Genomic DNA, 22,096 nt, shown 5'->3' with positions numbered 1-22,096 from the left:
ACCTGGAATGTCCTGGAAAAAGCCTTAAATTTTGTGATTTTATAATCCAGACCTGGGATGTCCTGAAAAAAGCCTTGAATTTTATTGTGTCCTGGAAATTTGGGCAAAAAATTCAGTGGTTTATTTTTTTTGCAGGTCTTTACTTTTGTTGTCCTCATATCCTGTCTAAATTGAGACAACAGTTTGTTTTAAAATATTCATTGATTGAACATTTCATGTTCTGGGAGGAAAAAATGCCATGGAAAAGTCCTGAAATGTCCTTGAATCTTATGTTTTCTCAAGTATAAGAACCCTGTTAAATCTATTGTGGAATCAGGGCTAGCTCTGTCACTGGTCAAATTCGCCAGTTGCAAATTTAAAGAAAAATTGTCATATTTTATTTTAATCTGGCAAAAACATTTAATGTAAATTTTATTGATATTTTGGTGGCAAATAAAGTGGAATTTTGCCATTTTTAAAGTTTTAAAAATAGATAATTTGGCGAAATATTTTGCTTACCCAGAGCTAGCCCTGTGTGGAATAAACAATAAGGCATGTGTTTTTTTTGTTTTCATTTTTGTATTTACAGTCATAAACATTCTACACAAAGGAAATGCATATATGAATGACCAGTGTCCTAATGTCTCTGTAAGATAGATTTGTTTGTGAACACATTTATGCACGTAATTCTTGTAAAATACAAATTTATGATATTTAACTGTCAAATACTATTCATTGCTTAAAGATGCTATGATAACTTTATGTAAGTGCATCGGATTAGCTATTCTTATACACTGTCCTGCTTTGTTAATGCTGAAGAAAAGGGAAAAATAAATCCCGCCCATCCCCGAAAAGGAGTACAGTTCTGAATTTAATTTTTACCAATACATTGTTGGGTCTCATTAGGTGTGGAAGTGCACTAGTCGTACCGTGACATGATTGTGATCTGACCGGCCTTGGTGGCATCGTGGTAGGCCATCGGTATACAGGCTGGTAGGTACTGGGTTCGGATCCCAGTCGAGACATGGGATTTTTAATCCAGATACCGACTCCAAACCCTGAGTGAGTACTCCGCAAGGCTCAGTGGTAGGTGTAAACCACTTGCACTGACCAGTGATCCATAACTGGTTCAACAAAGGCCATGGTTTGTGCTATCCTGCCTGTGGGAAGTGCAAATAAAAGATCCCTTGCTGCTAATCGGAAAGAGTAGCCCATGTAGTGGCGACAGCGGGTTTCCTCTTAAAATCTGTGTGGTCCTTAACCATATGTCTGACGCCATATAACTGTAAATAAAATGTGTTGAGTGCATCGTTAAATAAAATATTTCTTTCTTTCTTTCTTTCATTACTGCGAACTAGCAAGAGCATGTTAATAAAATTAACCTCGACCTTGATCTTGAATAGTTGCTGTATTTAATGTATGCATGGGCAATTTTATTTGTTTTTTGTTTATTTTATCTATTATCTAGTCTTAAAACAGTAGCATAGTTATAGCATAATTTTTAGGGTTTGTTTTTTAGCCTTTAATATTGAGTTTTTGTTAAGAAAGCTGGCCTTAAAGTAACGTTGGAAGGCGGGACATAGCCCAGTGGTAAAGAGTTCACTTGATGTGTGGTCGGTCTGGGATCGATCCCTGTCGGTGGGCCCATTGGACTATTTCTCTCTCCATGCACGACTGGTATATCAAAGACCGTGGTATGTGCTATTCTGTCAGTGAAATGCTGCATATAAAAGACCCCTTGCTACTAATGAAAAAATGTAGTGGATTTCCTTTCTAAGACTGCTGTAATTACCAAATGTTTGACATAAATAGTCGGATAATTAATAAATCAATGTGCTCTAGTGGTATGTTAAACAAGAAAAAACAAAAACAACTTAAGTAACAGTTGTTGACTTATTTCAGTACCTGAGTTTGTCTTTGATTAAAAAACCCACTTTCTCCTTCGCGTGTTGTACATCAGGTTTCAATATATATTCTTCTTTGAAATGTTTTCCTTCTGTTTGACACTACTAAGCTCATGTTTTTCTTTGAAATTACATGTCAGTATCACTGGCATGTTAGTGACTTTAGCTGTGACAACCACAGTATCGTGGTTAATCTTTTTCTTTGAATGGAAAATCATCTAAAATAAATCTGCACTTTAATGGCAATTCTTGATAATGGTTCTAAAGAACAATGTGCTATCAACAGCTGCATCCTCTCAGTTTGTGGGGCGAGACGTATCCTAGTGGTAAAGCGCTCGCTTGATGCGTGGTCGGTTTGGGATCGATCCCCATTGCTGGGCCCATTGGGCTATTTATCGCTCCAGCCAGTGCACCATGACTGGTACATCAAAGGCCGTGGTATGTGCTATCCTGTCTGGGATGGTGCATATAAAAGATCCCTTGCTGCCAATCGAAAAGAATAGCCCATGAAGTGGCGACAGCGGGTTTCCCCTTTCAATATCTGTGTGGTCTGACGCCATATAACCGTAAATAAAATGTGTTGAGTGCATCGTTAAATAAAATATTTCCTTCCTTCGTTCCTCTCAGTTTGTGTGCAGGTGCTATGGTATTGTGTTTATATATTCATGATTAATAATACATGTACCTCCATCAGAACTATATTTCAGACTAATGTTCTAAAGACAACGTAATTTAGATAATTTAGCATTGTCAAGTGATTATTCAATGGAGTTTGCATCTTCATTTCCTAGTTAGTTTGGACATATCTTTATATTTGAGGAAAATGTTTCCATTCACTACTACATATATTTTGGCAATTTCCTGTTCTGTCTGAACATGTTTTGAGGGCCTGTGAGCCATCCATCAAACCCAAGTGAAAGTTTGCTTGCTGAATGATATGACTCAAGTCTTGTCTTAAAACAAAACAAGGAAAAAAAAATATCACAAGTGATAAAAAGTACAAAAATAGCTACAGATATTCATGGAAGATAACACAAATAACTTGTTTGAAAAGAAAGAAAGAAAAAAAAAAAGGAACGACCCCCAGCCCCAGTGTTAATTGTCCCGCTAATTAGTAATGGGTTTACAAAGGTCGCTTTTTGATACTCTTAGGTGCAGCTGTTCAGCAGAGTTGATTGCATAATCATACAGCCTCTGTCATACAAGGGATATGAACATAGCTTAGTGGTAAAGCGCACGCCTGATGCACAGTCGGTCTAGGATTGATCCCCTTTGATAGGCGCATTGGGCTATTTCTTGTTCCAGCCAGTGCAAGAGTATATCAAAGGTTGTGGTATGTGCTATCCTGTCTGTGGGTTGGTGCATATAAAAGATACCTGGCTACTAATGGAAAAATGTAGCGGGTTTCCTGTCTATGACTGTCAAAATGACCATATGTTTGACATCCAATAGCTGATGATTAATAAATCAGTGTCTTTAAACAAAACAAACTATCATTCAAAGTTTAAGCTAACCTTCACCAAAACTCCTCTGGTAAATTAAAGTTGAATTTAATTAATATACTTAATTACTAAATTGCCAAAAACCTAATTCGACAATCAGATAAGTATGGTTCTTAATAGTCTTAATTTCATTTATAGAGGCACTGATTTTCCGTTTCAGATTTTCCCCTTTTCCGTTTCATAATGTTACAAATTCCGGTTTTTCCCGTTTTAGTATTAAACAAATTCTGTTTTTGTTTCACACAGACTTCGAACATTTTCGGTTTTCTTTACGATATGATTGAGAAAATAATTACAAACGATCACACTATAAACCACTTATCTTATTTAATTTATTTTGAACAAAGCCTGGCATACAATATGCAATTACTGCAATCCTTTGTGAGATCGGAAATATGGCAATGCTGCAAATGTTAAAAATTAATAAGCAAACCTAACATAATATATCTTTCACTTGAGTAAATATCGGACAATTTTAGCTCACAATGTTCGGTTTTTCCTATTAAATCGCTGGGAATAAGCGAAGAAATCACGACTGGTAAAACGTCTAGATACTCTACATCAAACATTTGGCGTAACATACAAAGGTACTAGTGTCGTAGCGTAGCACAGGCAGATGTCGGTGTCTATAGTTTCTAGTTCGAAAAATAAATTTTAATTAATCAAATGCGCTATTTAAAGTTAAATAATGTTTTGGAAAAAAATCGGGAATTCCGTTTCAGATAGGCATTTCCGCGATTCCATCCGCGATTCTGTGATCGTGGAAAATCAGTGCCTCTACATTTACCTAGTTACTGAAACATGAATTTGGCTTCAATTTTTTTTTTTTTTTTTTTTTTTTTTTTTTTTTTTTAAATTCACCAGATTGATGATAATTTTTGTGGTCTAGCTTAATTCCTCATGGTATTCATGGACCTAAAGCTATAGCTATAAAACATGATAGATATACAAGCATGTACATGTACTTGCACTGTGTACATGTGTGCGAACACACATATATATTAGTTCATCAAGATAAACGTCTCCTGCACGATATTTATTATTGTGATGTTTATTGCTGTGCCATAACGTTTATCCATTGGATCGAATTTTCCATTTGCAATCACGATTTAATAAAATCAGGCATATGTGCTTTATTTAAGAGCCTCAACACGTACAACAACATATTTTAATAAATTTTAGACAAAAATATTAAGTACAATACCTTTGGTAACCTTTCCAGGATTAGATGTTTGAAGATGACACATTTAAACATTTGAAAACTATTTTTATCCTGGCACATAGAAAATGCGGAATGAAAATTTTGCGGAACGAGAATTATCCCCTTTTCCGTATCAAGCATTTTACGTAAAAAGAAATATTGCGGAACTGAATGGAATTGATTATTAAATTTATTTATTTTGTTATTTTTGTTTCTACATATGTGCTTTGTGTGGGTTGCATTATATGCATTGTTAATAATATTATCACATTAAAGTTTTGGGGTGTATTATTCTTTTTTATTATTATTAAAAAAATAATGATTGTTAGTACAGGTCATTACTTATTTTAAGGCCTTCATTTATTTACTTTTTCCAAAATTATTATTTCCTTTAGTAATTGTTTTTAAATATTATTATTACAGGCCATTGCTTACATGTGTTTCAAAGGTTTTTTTCTTCTTTTTTTCTCTCTTCTTTTTGTTTTAATTTCATTTCTTTTTTTTTAGCTATAATTACTGGTCATTAGTTATTTTAGGAGTTTTATTCAGTTAAATTTAATTGTTATTATTAATTTATTATCAATTAATTGATTTTTAAACAATATTATTCATTAATTAAGTTTATTTATTTATTATTATAAAATGTGATATTCCATTAAATATCGTGGAATAAACTCGTGAACCCGAGACGAATAATAATAAAAATAATCCGATTCCACCAACAGTTTTCAATCACATTTTAAATATGCTCACAATGGCCGGCGGGAATATTCGAGATTTTGTTCGTAACTGAAAATTGGATTAATGCAGGATTACTATTTGGACAAACTGTCTATTTATGCGTAAAACGTGACTCGGGAAGTTTTCTTTATACAGTAAGTGTTTATATTTATTGGTACATCTCATATTTCGCCACGAAATAATTAATTCCATGGTTGTATCGATTCCGCCTGAAATCTGGGCGGAAACTGCACGCTTGTTTTTGCTGTTCAAGTTGTAAACATCGGGTCCAATAAATGTCAAAATGTTAAAAAACGGACCGTAGATGTTTACCTTGGTGAACTAACATATATATATACAAACAAACACATATGCAGACATGCATACAGACACACATACACACACACACACACACACTACACCACACACACACACCACACACATACACACACACGAAAACCTGTTTATTGACATTCAGAGGCAAAACACTGAAGAAAGAAAAGTTTCTTAAGTTACAACAGGAAGAGGTGGTAACAGCTAACTAAATGTACTGTGCATAGTCATATATGATTTGTCACACGTTCTGGGAAAAGTGAGAGAAGTCGGTCAAATAACAGACTTGCACCACTTTAAATCATGAGACTCGTTCACTTATTCACTTAGTCACTCCCACTACCCTTTATGTATGATTGATAGCCTTGCAGTCACATGTTATATATTTTTTATATATACGAGATTTCTTGCAGAAAGATGACCATAGGCTTAATAATTGCAGATAAAATCATTGTTATAAAGCATTACATTTTTTGTTTCTTTTGTTGTTGTTCTGTTATTAAAGGCATAAATATTGTCACAGACCACTGACCTATTAAATGGCCTAACAAAGTATTTACGTGAAAAATATGTATTTGATTTGTCCCAAAATGTAATTTATTCAACAATCTAATTAACCATCATACTCCAGTTACTAATGATATTTTGTAAAAATAATTGAATTATGGCAATGGTCAGAGTCAGATTTGGTTTCCAAACATTGATGTGATTTTCATTTATTATCTACTTTTGGAGAAATAAGGTCCTTAAATCCGTGACAGTATGCCTTTAAGGGCATATTGAGATACGTACGCTACACACACACACACACACACACACACATTTTTACAAACTACAGTTATACATGTAAATCCTAAACCAGTGCATCTGTATTTTAGTTGCACCTACATATCACAATGCATGATTTTTAAAATTATTATTATTGAATTTTTAAAATTAAAATACTTTATTATTTAAGTTTTTATGTTTAAGTCAGTTTTTCACAAACTATGAAACTTGGTTTATAGTTATATCTGCATGTATGAATGTTCATCTCAATGCATGAAAAACATTAAAATTTTATAAATTTAACTTTTATTTATTTATTTTAAATTTAATGTTTTTTGGTTTTTTTAACATGCATTGAGATGAACATCTATGAGTGCTACTATGTGTGACTCTGAATACGTTTACATAGGCGAGTCATTTAATTCCGCAATATCACTGTATCATTTCATGTCTTTGGATGTAACAGCACTGTACACAAATTCAGTTTATTTAGTGGAAATCACTAATGGAATTCAAGATCATGACTAAACCAGTGTGAAGAGAGTAAAGTAATCGTGTGTACATGTGCGTACATTTATTCATCTGGAAGTTATTCAAGAGTCGATAGAGGACAAGTGTAATGTAGCAGAACTGTTTAACTAAAAAAAACCTCTCTGAGGCATTTCTCTGTGGAGGTAATGACTGGAATGCAGCTGTCACAGGACTCGAAGTAGTGACCTGTGAAAAGTGAAAGTCCGTCTCATTTTTTAAAACATTGATGAAGTAGAAATTTACCTACTACCCATTTGAAATTTAAAAAAAATTAATTCTGTTTTTGTTTAGTTTTTTAGACACGGATCATCTCATCTGCTATTTACATGTAGCTTGTGATTCTGTTAATATTTTAATTCCATAATGCTCAAAAATACATCTCAACGGTGGTAATTTTTCACATTCCATCTCAAACCCTCTCATTCAGTGCTGTCTTACTGTAGTTGAAGATTCCATTTTACTGGAAAAGAAAGCAATGTTTAATAACAGCTAAGCACATTGAATGGATGAATGGTTAATGATTGAATTTTTGTGTAGCAGTCTGTCAAAAGACTGTGCTCCAGTTTATACGTATAGTTATCAAGTTTGTTTTGTTTAATGACACTACTAGAGCACATTGATTATAAATAATTGACTATTGGATGTCAAATGTTTGGTAATTTTGACAGATAGTCTTAGAGAGGACACCCGCGACTTTTTTTCCTATTGGTAACAAGGGATCTTCAGAGCTGTCAACCTGTGACAATTCTTAGGCGTGAGAAAATTAGAAATCGGTATCCAGGGACTGCAGGCTCTTGTTCGGGTTCAGTGCGAAGTTTTTTGTTGTTTGTTTAAGTCCAAAATGGAAATCTCTAAAAAAAAAAATCGAGTGAGTGCAAGTTATACTAATTAATACGGCTAATGTTAAACTATACAAGTCGGTCATCGGTAGCACTCGCGAGTTAGTATTAAACCGAGGATAAGTTCAATATGCTGTATTATTATTAATAGGTAACGAATTCAAAGACCTGCATAATCAGCATATAATTCCATTCAGCTCTAAAATATAAACCACGATTATAAATTATTTTTGTTTTTAGAAAAAGTGTGAGATTATAGTAACGTTGTATGAGAGCGTGATGTTTGTTACAAATGTGTGAGACTCAGCCAAATGCATGAGAGTTGACAGGTATCGATCTTTTATATGCATTTTTCCACAAATGACCGTAAATAAAATGTTGAATGCGTTGTTAAATAAAACATTTCTTTTCTTTCCACAAATGGGATAGCACATGCAACATCTTTTGATTTACCAGTTGTGGTGCACTGGCTGGAATGAAAAGTAGCCCAGTGGGCCACAGATGGGGTTCGATCCTAGACCGACCCTACATCAGGCGAGTGCTTTACCAATGAGCTACGTCCAGTGGTTGACCGATTGCCTGCTCAAGTTGATCTTTCTTAGCTACCCTTTTCTGACACCCAATAGCCTATATGTATTTTTGTGCTGGGGTGTCATTAAACATTGATTGATTCATTGATTGATTCATTGATTCATTCATTCTTAACTACATGTAAGATTGACAAAGGTATATGTAGTCTGTAAGGCTGGCAGTTTTAAAAATGTGTACACATCCTTCAGCAAGAGAAATGTGATACAGTAAAATGATCGGTGCACTACAATAATTTACATACACATAATCATGTATATCCTACCAGTGTGATACACTGATAGCTTTGAGCAATGACAGATGTACAGTTACAGTTACATATACCTGACACAGATCATAAAAACATGGGATTTGAGGGCTAGCTAGCTAAGTTAAATTTAGGGATGTTTTATCAGGTTTTTAAAATGTTTATTTATCTGATCAATTATGTGTAAAATGTTTTTTACAAAGTAGATTTGATTTGATCTGAAATGCACAAGAATGACAGTTTAAGAGTTATTTACAATAGTACAGTACAGAAGTTTCAGCTTTTAGTGTTTAAAGATCCTTTCAGCTATTAGTTTTAAATGGGTATCGCATCCCTATACATTTAACAAGGGCCAGCAACAGTAATAACTTGCTGGTCACCATGCTTTTTAAGTTGCTACAGGTTTCAACCCTGCTGTGACCATTTATTGTTTATTCATACTTCTACGCTGATAAAAACTACAGGTACACATATTAAGGAAGTGTTCTCTTGACGGTTATCCATTTGCTATCAGACTTTGATTGTGGAGCTGCAGGTATCTTGGTTCCCTGTCGGCCCATGGTCTGATTAAGAACACCAGCAACAAGGAACCATGCTACATCTAGACACTGATATATGTAGTTGGCTGTTGTAGATTCTTTTTGTTTTTGTACTTGAAGGATGTGTTACACCAAATAAATTCAGTTACCGCAATATTGATAAAGCTAACATTTTCCTAATAAAACTGATACATACCCACTGAGGCAGTATAGGAGCATATATAAAGCATGACACCTAGTTTTTAAATATCATGTTTTAAAAAAGGTTAAATGGTTAAAAGATTTAAAGAATCTTTACATCAGCAGTCCTAATGTGTTTTTTATTTATTGTACACAATACTGATATCAATTCCCTGTTTACCATGCACAAAAGGTTTTTTTTTTTTCCATCCATCTGTATTGGTAGTGGTAATTATTTAATTTGCGTTTTATATGTTGTATTTTACAATTTGCAGACATTAATGTTGGTTGTACCATCACAAACTGAGTTTTACTATGATGTAGCACAGTAGAGGCTGTAAAACAGATATATAAATTTGTAATAATAAAATAGCTATAGATAATGTTATACCCATTTTTTATGTACATTTATTTCAATAAACACTTCTCTTTTTTTCAACTTTATTTTTTAGAAAGAAAACTGCTAGCAAAAATATTGTCACTACCATGTTTCAGATTATTTGCCTTATGCAAAAGTAAATTGAAAAATGCTTTTCATATGTAATACAACTATTGTAGTGCTAGATGAGCTTAGCTTGGAGGCAGTTACACATACATACATTCTCCAAATGAAATTTCTTATTTTATTTACAACAGTGATTGCCTAAATGTATAAAAGATAGCCAGTTTCAGGTAGCTTGTGACTGTTATGGTTGGTGCACCTTAGTACTTTGTTATCAGTTAACAATTTAGTACAGGCAAATGTATTTTACTGATTTGGATTCAAGTTTAATTGACTGCTGCCTCTGTTAACAGGTGACAACTTAATCTGGATAATTAACATACTTACATACATCTACACGTAGAACATAAATTACAATTGGCCAATGGTCATTGAATATTTTGTGCTTAGATGATTATAAATTTTAATAGCATGAGAAGTTGCATCTTTTTTTTATAGCAGTGGTGCAACTTAAAATAAAAAGTCACCTGTAATACATGTTATGATGTAGTATAAATTTCAAGGCACTTCAGAATCTGTGGGGTTTGAGAGTTATGCACACCCTAGGTGGATCTGCACCTTACATACACTTAAACCTGTAAGCACTATCATGACTAATAAAATGTTTTTGTCTAGAAGCAGTAGAGAGCTGTGCATCTTGCATGACATACTGGTACTGTGCAAATGTATGACCCTTAAGAGTTGTCTGCGTTGGTGCAGTGCATTTTTCATTGCATGCTGCAGTTGTTGTTGATATTTCTCTCAAAATAGCAGCAGATTGTTTAACAAATGAATGCGAATGGAGTCTGTTCCAGATTTTATTACCACATTAGATTGTGTGGTACAGTGGACCCTGTCCAAACCAGAATCTGTGTAATGGGGATTTCTGTATAAACCAGTTTGTTTTGTTTAACAACACCACTAGAGCACATTGATTTATTAATCATCAGCTATTGTATATCAAACATTTGGTAATTTTGACAGTCTTGGAGAGGAAACCAGCTATATTTTTCCATTAGTAGCAAGGGATCTTTTATATGCACCATCCTTCAGACAGGATAGCACATACCACAGACTTTGATATACCAGTTCTTGGGTACTGGCTAGAATGAGACTGACCATATATCAGGGTGACATCTAAGTCCACCTTGAATCTGGTTTAGACGGGTCCACTGTATATTAAACTACATGTCGGACCTACATACATGAACCTGTAACATGCATAGGAATTGGTTAACATTAACAAAGATTGCTCAGTGAGTCCACCTTGAATCTGGTTAAGACAGGGTCCACTGTATATTAAACTACATGTCGGACCTACATACATGAACCTGTAACATGCATAGGAATTGGTTAACATTAACAAAGATTGCTCAGTGAGTCCACCTTGAATCTGGTTAAGACAGGGTCCACTGTATATTAAACTACATGTCGGACCTACATACATGAACCTGTAACATGCATAGGAATTGGTTAACATTAACAAAGATTGCTCAGTGAGTCCACCTTGAATCTGATTAAGACAGGGTCCACTGTATATGGAACTACATGTCGGACCAACATACATGAACCTGTAACATGTATAGGAATTGGTTAACATTAACAAAGATTGCTCAGTGAGTCCACCTTGAATCTGGTTAAGACAGGGTCCACTATATTAAACTACATGTCGGACCTACATACATGAACCTGTAACATGTATAGGAATTGGTTAACATTAACAAAGATTGCTCAGTGAGTCCACCTTGAATCTGGTTAAGACAGGGTCCACTATATTAAACTACATGTCGGACCTACATACATGAACCTGTAACATGTATAGGAATTGGTTAACATTAACAAAGATTGCTCAGTGAGTCCACCTTGAATCTGGTTAAGACAGGGTCCACTGTATATTGAACTACATGTCGGACCTACATACATGAACCTGTAACATGCATAGGAATTGGTTAACATTAACAAAGATTGCTCAGTGAGTCCACCTTGAATCTGGTTAAGACAGGGTCCACTGTATATTAAACTACATGTCGGACCTACATACATGAACCTGTAACATGTGTAGGAATTGGTTAACATTAACAAAGTTTGCTCAGTGAGTCCACATTGAATCTGATTTAGACAGGGTCCACTGTATATTAAACTACGTCGGACCTACATGTACATACATGAACCTGTAACATGCATAGGAATTGGTTAACATTAACAAAGATTGCTCAGTGAGGAATGATGGTCGTCAATTAGCAGTGGAGCTTTATACAACACATACAGACTTGGGTCTGGTGTGAATGGTTAGGATCATAAAATATTGATGTGTTTCTGCTGCAGTTTGCAAAGATAAATGTAGATCTTGAAGATGTAACACAGACCATTTATTCTTTGAAAAATAAGCACAGACATTTATTTATTCTTTGCAAAATAAGCTACTAAAAAAATACCATTAACAGGTGTTTATTAATACTCACAATAATAATTTCTAAGGCAAAAGGAAATCTTCCATTTAAAATTAGGTACTGACCAGTGTTACTAATTTTGTATGCAAAATTACCCCCCAATCCCACCAAGTGGGATTTTTTCCTAATGTTAGGAAGCCAAAACCTGCCGGGGTGGGATGTAGCCAAGTGGTAAAGCGCTCGCCGTCGATGGGGCCCATTGGGCTATTTCTCATTCCAACCAATTCACTGTAACTGGTATGTGTTATCCTTAGTTGTGGGATGGTGCATTTAAAATATCCCTTGCTACTAATGGAAAAATGTACTATATGTCAAACTATCAAATGTTTGACATTCAATAGCAATGATTAATAAATCAATGTGCTCTAATGGTGTCGTTAAATACAACAAACTTTATTCCCAAACTTGCCTGTCTGGCGACCAAATGTTGCATACATGTACATGTATATGTATGTTACATTAGTGTTCTCCCTAGCTTGTTTTAGCATGATGCAGCACCATGCCTCATTACTCTAGTACCATCTTGCCTTAATCAGCACCATGCTGCCCTGAGATTCAAGAAGCCTTTTTCAGTAAGTAATTCTAAAATTGCCATTATGAAACACCAAAAAAGGTATTATTAATTAATAAAATATGCCTTTTATATCTTTTGCCATTCATTTTATTAAAGCAAACACATAAATTAAATTAATGTTTATTTCAATTGTTTTTTGTGTATTTTTAATGAAATACAAGTGCCCCGAAAATGGTGAAAATGTCCCAAAAGTGTTGTCTGCCATGCCTTACCAAATTTCTAGGGAAATACTATACATGTACATATACTGAACAAAAAAAGAAACTTCCGATTTGTACATATAGTATTTGTTGTGTTAAAGAATTCATTGTGTAATGAAATTATATAGGTAGTATTAGCCTTGAGCTGTATTATCAGGATTCATGAATTTTATCGATTATGTTTGCACTGTTAATCGTCGACAACGTGAAATTCAATTTGCACATGCATGCATGGTTCGACATGTCCCGTGTAGTATTCGGTCTTACTGACATTGTTGTCAAGTGAACGAAAACGCTTCAAAATGTGTAAAAAAAAGTAAAGTTCTTTTTACATTGTAGCATTTTTAGTATGCCAAGAATACCCAATAATTTACGCGAACGGGCGATTGGCATGCTTGATGCTGGCATGTCGACAGAAGATGTTGCAAGGCATGTTGGGAGTTCTAGTCGAGCGATACGAAATCTTCGCGTAAGATTTCGAACGACAGGAAGCACCAACGACTTGCCACCTCGTGGACGTCCGCGTGTTACAACACGTGGTCAAGACCGCTATATCATGAACACGCATTTGCGCAATCGATTCCAAACTGCCACTGCTACTGCTGCTAACACACCTGGGCTTCACAATAACCGAATCAGTGGGCAAACTGTTCGTAATCGTCTGCGGGAGAACGGTTTACATGCACGACGTCCTTACGTCGGATGCGTTTTAACGCAACGTCATCGTCGAAATTGTCTTAATTGGGCACGTGTACACACTCGTTGGATACGGCGACGCTGGAATACCGTTCTTTTTTCGGATGAATCCAGATTTTCTTTACAACATGGTGATGGCAGGGTGCGTGTCTACCGTTGGAGAAATGAACGCTATGCTGACTGTTGTGTTCTTGAACGAGATCGTTTTGGGGGTGGGGGTTCTGTCATGGTCTGGGCAGCCATTGCCCATGGTTATCATTCACCACTAGTCGTCATTGATGGCAATTTAAATGCTCAACGTTACCGCGATGACATTCTCGCACATCACGTCGTTCCTCTGTTCCATAACAATGCCAACATCTCAATTTTTCAGCATGATAATGCCACCTCTCATACAGCTAGAGACACTGTAAATTTTCTTAGGACAAATAACATTGATTTCATTGATGACTGGCCCACTAAAAGTCCTGATCTCAACCCCATCGAGCATGCCTGGGATAGTCTGGACAGACGATTGAGGCATCGTCCCAACCCACCCGCTAACGTCAACGAACTTCGTCAAGCGATCATTCGGGAATGGAACAATATTCCACAGGCAGAAATCAACACTTTAGTCAATTCTATGCGCCTGCGATGCACTGCAGTGGTCAATTTAAGAGGTGGTCATACCAGTTATTAAGTGGGTGTTTTTATTTTTAACCCCTACCACACTTGGTCAAAATTTCTTCCAGTTTCTGTTAACCTATGGCCATGATTTTTGCACCAAACGATGCATCATGGAACACACTTTAAATGCATATATAACCATTATTTCCCAGGTTTGTTTTCATCAAGTTATGTTCCAGCAAAGTTAGCGGAAGTTTCTTATTTTGTTCAGTATATATGTACAAAGTTTAATGTTTATAGGTAAAAGATCTGAAACGTGTGTTTTTGGTTTTAGTTGTGAATTTGCTGTTTTCATGTTATGTGTATGTAGCTGACAGTGTATCAAACTAAAACCACTTAAAACATCTTGACTGATTTCAATTGATCATTATTATTATACCAGACACCCATTTTTCAATAAGTATGACAAATATTTTGAAAAGTCACTAGCCACAGGGCTAGTGGGTTTGTGAAAACCACTAACCCACCAAGATAAAGCACTAGCCCAAATTCCTGATCAATTATAACTGAATTTTTATATAATGTTTGTAACATTACACATTTACGAGTATAACAGTAAAATAAAACGACTTAAATCATGTTGTAACTTTCAGTTTTTTACCGTGTTGTACGTTTGGTTTTTTGTCAAGTGTGATCCATCGTCATTGTTACGTTTTCGCTTTTGCTCTCCGCCCGGGGACAAAATAATTGAGCAAACTCATGGTTGCTATCTAAAACCACTATCAAAATAATTAAATTTAAATGAGGGTACGACAGTGTGACACACGGTAATAGATGTTTCAGTGTATTCGGTAGGGCCCTACATTTAGGGCCCTACATTTAGGGCCCTACTATTTATGTCGCCAGGAACGGTACTGTCAATTGCTCAAATACAGGGCATTATCCTATGTTAGACCGATATCAAAAGAATATAACGGCGACATCTAATCCGTTGTTAATTGATGAAACAAAAAGGTATCATCTTGTATCGGCAGCTGTAACGCATTATCCAGACTATTACACGTTAATAGGCCAAGCAGAGTCATTGCATGTGTGGTTACCATTAAAGTAAATTGTTGTCAGCGAAGTGTTATATTAGAAAACAATAAATAAAACAAACACTGAAATTCAAAGCATGACTGGGGTTTACTTGATTGAGATTAACATGTGACGTGTCCAACCAATCAAAACACGCATGTCATTAGACTTATTTCCTGTGCCAGAAACTTGAAAGGGAAAAGTAAACAATGCATGCTGTAACTGGCGATGTAGAGATAGCATGTTACTGCAGTTTGCAGACCTAATTCAAGTGGATTATTATTATATACTGATTGCGTTGTTGATATTATTCGATGACAAACGTCACAATAAAATTTATTAAACAAAATTTCAACCGAGAGAAAAAGAAAAAAAACAATTAACACCCACGATCGAGCGATAGGGAGGGTGTTTTGCGTTTTTCACTAGCCCGAACTTAAAAACCACTAGCCACGGGCGTCAGGCTAACGGATTTGTCGAACTCTGGCTCAAAGCACAAGGTATATGTTGTACCATATACATGTAATACTTATTAATAGTGAGAACACATTTTAAGTACTGAATACTATTAATCCATGGCCAGATTAAATTTAACCCAGCTGTATAGCCATATACAGATACTTGAATGCCACGACTTGTGTTTGTACATTTAATACTGTTTGAATGCTACTTGATAAATGTATCTGTTGAACATCTACAATGTGTGTTTTGTCATTCTCAAGTTGGCTTTATGAACACATTGGTAATTGGCTGTAAGCAGTATTCTTGTTCATATGCTAAATGTAGGCTACATGTACTGATAAAACGGGGCAGATAAAACTAACGAGGAAGTAATTAATCTTTGATATTTATACAGCGAAGTCTTGGCCATGTTGAAACCAGCTACACGGATACTACATGTATGTATATATAAATATATATATATATATATATATATACAGATAAATATATACACATGTAGCCGTTTGTCATGTAATACATTTTAATATTTTTAAGTAGATGGGTGTGACATTTTCTGGCCGGCTTGTACATGTACTTTCATATACATGTACTGATAATGTAGTACAGCTTTTCAGTGTTAATTAGTATAGCTTTTTGTTATTGTACTGTAATATCAGCTGTCAGTATCATCATTAAACATAGTTTATTTACATCTTACTACATATACATGTACATGTACATTAATTAGTTTACTGGTAATTCCGATCTTGTGCTATTTATTTTGAAAAATCTTTGTTTTGTTTAACAACACCACTGGATGTGAAACGTGTGGTAATTTTGACATATACTCTTTCAAGAGGAAATCCGCTAAATTTTTCGATTGGTAGCAAGGGCTCTCTTGTATACACTATCCCAGAGACAGGATAGCACATACCGGCACCTTTGACATACCAGACATGGTGCACTGGCAGGAACGAGAAATAGCCCAAGGGATCGATCCTAGACTGACTGTGTATCAGCCGAGCACTTCACCAATGGGCTGTGTCCCGCCCCCATTGCTATTTGAAGCCTCACTACAAAAATGGCAATAAAGTATTCCACAAGTCATCTTACTAATATAGCCCATACCACACAGTACATACAAGTATTTGTTTAGGGTCAACAGAGATTTACTTTGGTTTAATCTGATATGGCGGTCAAATAAATCAGCTCTACGGTGGCCAAGTGTTGGTGTGGGTGCATGTATGTTTTCTATTACGGTGTGATAAATAATTCAAAGCACTCTCAGTTGATCTCTAAACCAGCTACATAGGTTTACACACACACACACACACACATATATATATACATGTATACTTTGTAGATCCACTACTGTAAAAAGCACAGCTTTGTCCCATTATCTGCATTTATTTTGTCTTCCGGGGGAGGGACTTACATGTAGTCCAGTGGTAAAGCACTCACTTGATGCGCGGTTGAACTAGGACTGGCTGTGGTATGTGCTAGCCTGTCTGGATGGTGCATATAAAAGATCCCTTGCTACTAATGGAAAAATGTTGTGGGTTTCCTCTCTAAGACTATGTCAAATTTACCAAATGTTTGACATCCAATAGCCGATGATTAATCAATCATTGTGCTCTAGTGGTATCTTTAAACTAAAACAAACATTAATTTTATTTTGTACTCTCTTAAATGTATAGTAATACTGGTTGTATTAAAAATGTATCTGCATACATGTGGTTTTGCTGGAGCTTTGATTAAGTCATTTGAATGACAAACATTTGTTACGTACATATTATATATAGTAATTCATTATGATTATAGAATGGTGGCTTTATGACAAGTGGTACATGTGTAATCATGTGATTCAAACATTAAGATGCACTGCTCCGACATCCAATAGCCGATGAATTGATCAATGTGCTCTAGTGGTGTCGTTAAACAAAACAGTATTTATCTTTAACATGGGCTGGAAATAAAATAATTAGTGTCAGGTGACAGAATGAATTTATATAATTATAATATTCTGGAAGTGAAGAAACAAGAAAGCATTCTTAATTGGCTCTTCTACAAATAATAATTATGCTTTTAGTGACTATTTATCAACCTATTTCTGGGTTCATTGTTGTGAGCCGGGTATGATGTACCCTCAGACACGTAGGCAGTCGGTCAAGTGGTACTGTTCCAGCTGTATATAAAATTATTATAATTTATAATGAGGTGAAGCTTTCAGCTTTCACCAGCTTGTGGTTTATCCTAGCCCTGGACTTGCGGATTCACCAAGTCCGAAGACTGGACTTAGAACCATCAGGAATGGAATGGTCGCTAGCACACAAGGAAATAGGATGCAGAAGAAGGCATCATGCAAAAGGGTCCATGGATTGGTGCATAGGAGCACAGTGTGAATACAAATAAAAGGAATTTTAGTAAGTTTACTGCATAATAGATGGTGATTCTGTGTACTGAATCCCAAGCAATCAACATGTATGTGACGTTTGTGATCCTGCACGCTACATCATTTTGATGACACTGCGAGCAGGCCATATAGGAAGCACAGAATGGGGACTTCTAGCTGTCGTGTTGGATGCTGATGCAACCCTCCATTTCCTGCTGATTATATTTGGACAGGAGTTCTTTGTTCTGTGCTTCTGATCAAGACGAGGAGTTGTAGTTCATCTACTGGAGATACACAGGCTAAAGGGCTCTCTACCCGAAGAAACCATAACGTGTTTCTTCCCGTCAGGTCCCCAACATGAACATTATTCTTCGCCTTTTCCAGACCAGCAATGCTAACTGAAACTCCAGACTAACTACTTACCGCTAGCACTCAACCAGTTACTTCCGTTTGCAAGTTAAAGTGCCAACGTAAACTTGTATGTTACTGATGGTGTTTACTTTTGACATTGTTCGAGTTACTACCTTTGATATAGGAGTGGCAGTCACCCAGTGCCAGTGTGCATCTAAGACACCAGTCTACATCTAAGACACCAGTCTACATGTTTATGTGTTATACAAGACTGGACAACTTACAGTATATTCGGTTCGGATTATAAATTGAACTTTAAACTTTACTGACAAATCACACAATTTCCCTTGTCATCAACAAGAGAGTCGGACTTTATGAAATTTATATAAAAGTTTTATATTGTGTTATGGTGTGTTCTTCAACTGTATATTTTAAGCATAAATACTTCTATAATGTCTAGCGATTACCGGTATCTATTTCTGACGGTACCACACGCTACCACAGAGACAGGTGCGAGCAATTGTGGACAAGAGAGTTCCATCATGTTAGATAAGGCACCCCATTACTGAAATATTTAAGTGGTGAAAATAATAATAGCTTTCTCTTAAAAGTGTATAATTTGTGACTATTACTCAGACATATATGTAGTATTGCAAGTGGTGGTCATCAGCACAATTGGCAGCAATAGTGCTGGTCAGAGGGTGGGACGCAGCTCAGTGGTAAAGTCCTCGCTTGATGCGCAGTCGGTTTAGGTGCAATCATTGTGGTATTTCTTGTTTAGTCCGTGCACAACGACTGGCATATCAAAGGCCGTGGTATGTGCTATCTGTCTTCAGGATGATGTATATAAAAGATCTCTTGCTACTAATGGAAAAATTTAGTAGGTTTGACATCGAAGAGCCAATGATTAATAAATCAGTGTGCTTTAGTGGTGTCATTAAGCAAAACAAACTTTAACAAACGTTTTAGTGCTGGTGAAGATCCGAATAAGCAGTGACCACCATGAGCAGAACCCTGGTACAAATACCTGTGTGTGTAGAAATACCTGCGTGTCAGGCCTCTTAAAAATTGCGAGAGCAATAGTTTCGTTCACATATCGCATGTGTGAGTATATGGTTTTGTGTAACCCATTTTCCATTCGCGCATTGAATTTATGACATCATTTAGATGGGTCACCTGAATTGGTTTTTGCGTAACCCATAAATGGTTTATGCAAATTTTCAATTTTCAGAGGCCTGTGTGAGTAAGGTCTTCTTCAATAGTGCTGACCATTTTCTGTTTTCAATTCTTAATGGCCTGTGTGTGTGTGTGTGTGTGTGTGTGTGTGTGTGTGTGTGTAAGGTCTTCAGTAGTGCTGACCATTTTCTGTTTTCTGTTTTTTTCAGACTAGAGTAGTAGGACCATGCCTCTGACGAAGCGGAATATCGAACCGACATACGTGAGCCGCGTGGAGGTGCCGCCCAATGTGCGCAATGAGCTGGAATGCGTCACCAACAACACGCTGGCCAACGTGATCCGGGAGCTGAGCAGTCTGAGCAAGCACGCGGAGGACATGTTCTACGAGCTGTCCCAGGAGGCGAACGCCGTCTTCAGCCGTGCACACCAGCTCACAATGCGCATTGAACACGTCCGCGACAAGGTCACGCAGCTCAATGCTGCCGTCGATGTGGGTGAGTACATGTATGTAGGTGTTGTGTCGATGTGTATGCCTGTACCCACCAATCTCACCATACGCATTGACCATGTCCGCGACAGTCATACAGCTCAATGCTGCCGTCCATGTGGGTGAGTACATGTATGTAGGTGTTGTGTCGATGTTTAGGCCTGTACCCATCAATCTCACCATGTGCATTGACCACGTCCACGACGAGGTCACGCAGCTCAATGCTGCCATCGATGTGGGTGAGTATAAAACATGTAGATGTTGTGTTGATGTTCAGGCCTGTGCCAATCTCACCATGCGCATCGACCACGTCCGCGTCACGGTTACGCAGCTCAATGCTGCCATCGTTGTGGGTGAGTATAATACATGTAGGTGTTGTGTAGATGTATAATACATATATAATACATATATATAATACATGTAGGCCTGTGCCAATCTCACCATGCGTATCGACCACGTCCGCGTTAAGGTTACGCAGCTCAATGCTGCCGTCCATGTGGGTGAGTACATGTATGTAGGTGTTGTGTCGATGTTTAGGCCTGTACCCACCAATCTCACCATGCGCATTGACCATGTCCGCGACACAGTCACACAGCTCAATGCTGCCGTCCATGTGGGTGAGTACATGTATGTAGGTGTTGTGTCGATGTTTAGGCCTGTACCCACCAATCTCACCATGCGCATTGACCACGACCGCGACAAGGTCACGCAGCTCAATGCTTCCATCGATGTGGGTGAGTATAATACATGTAGGTGTTGTGTAGATGTTCAGGCCTGTGCCAATCTCACCATGCGTATCAACCTTGTCTGCGTTAATGTTACGCAGCTCAATGCTGCCGTCGATGTGGGTGAGTATAATACATGTAGGTGTTGTGTAGATGTTTAGGCCTGTACCCACCAATCTTACCATGCGTATCGACCACGTCCGCGTTAAGGTTATGCAGCTCACTGCTGCCACTGTGGTGGGTGAGTACATGTATAGTCTTGTCCCATCCTCCTACAAACATGGTTTTTTTTATGAATAATTTTAATTTGGTTTGACATAAGAAAAAAAGTAAAATTGTTTAAATTATAAAAAAAAAAACTTTTTTTTTTTTTTTTAAATGACACCATTAGAGTGCATTGATTTATTAATCATTAACTATTGGATGTCAAACACTTGGTAATTCTGACATATAGTTTTAGAGAGGAAACCTGCTACATTTTTCCATTAGTAACAAAGGATCTTTTATGTGCACCATCCCACAGACAGGGTAGCACATACCACAGCCTCTGACATAACATTTGTGGTGCATTTACTGGAACAAAAAATAGCCCAATGGGTCCACCGACAGGGATTAATCCCAAATTGACCGTGCATCAAGCGAGCGCTTTTACCACTGGGCTATATCCCGCCCCACTATTTTTATGTGCAATTTAGAAAACAATCGGTTCATAGTATGAAAAAAAGCATTCCCTTAGGGAAGGATTATAGTTTAGGCCTATGCCAGTCAGTGGACCGTGGATTTTTCCTGTCTCAAATATTTGCTCTATAAATCAGTATATTAAAGGATGTGGGTATGCAGGGAATATTTTGTTTTAAAAATGTTGATGAGTGACAGTTGGTGATTTGCTGAAAATTAAGTAGCAACTAGTATTTAACATTTTAGAATTGTGTAGCAATCTATAAATTTTGTGTAGTTACATGATGCAATCGATCTCGCTGCTGATGGTAAAATGTAGCTCAGGTTTCCTCTGAAGACGACTTGTATGTATCGGTTATTTTAATGTTGGCATCCAATAGCTTATGATTAATTAATCAGTATGCTTTAATGGTGGTGTTAAACAAAATAAA

General features: G+C 36.6%; 1 protein-coding gene across 1 annotated transcript in view; it reads left to right on the top strand.

Annotated features, from left to right (window-relative positions):
• The window catches only part of LOC121370549 (wiskott-Aldrich syndrome protein family member 2-like), a 43,254-nt gene that overhangs the window by 5,912 nt on the left and 15,246 nt on the right, over window positions 1-22,096 (top strand). The window contains exon 2 of the mRNA XM_041495855.1: window positions 19,985-20,269. Within this exon, the coding sequence (XP_041351789.1) occupies window positions 20,002-20,269 (268 nt within the window). The 5' untranslated portion in view covers window positions 19,985-20,001. The remainder of the gene's footprint in view (window positions 1-19,984; window positions 20,270-22,096) is intronic.

The sequence above is a fragment of the Gigantopelta aegis genome, chromosome 4, assembly GCF_016097555.1.
Source record: "Gigantopelta aegis isolate Gae_Host chromosome 4, Gae_host_genome, whole genome shotgun sequence".
Lineage (NCBI taxonomy): Eukaryota > Metazoa > Mollusca > Gastropoda > Neomphalida > Peltospiridae > Gigantopelta > Gigantopelta aegis.
Note: the sequence above shows the minus strand (reverse complement) of the source record. Positions and strands in the feature narration are given on the sequence as shown.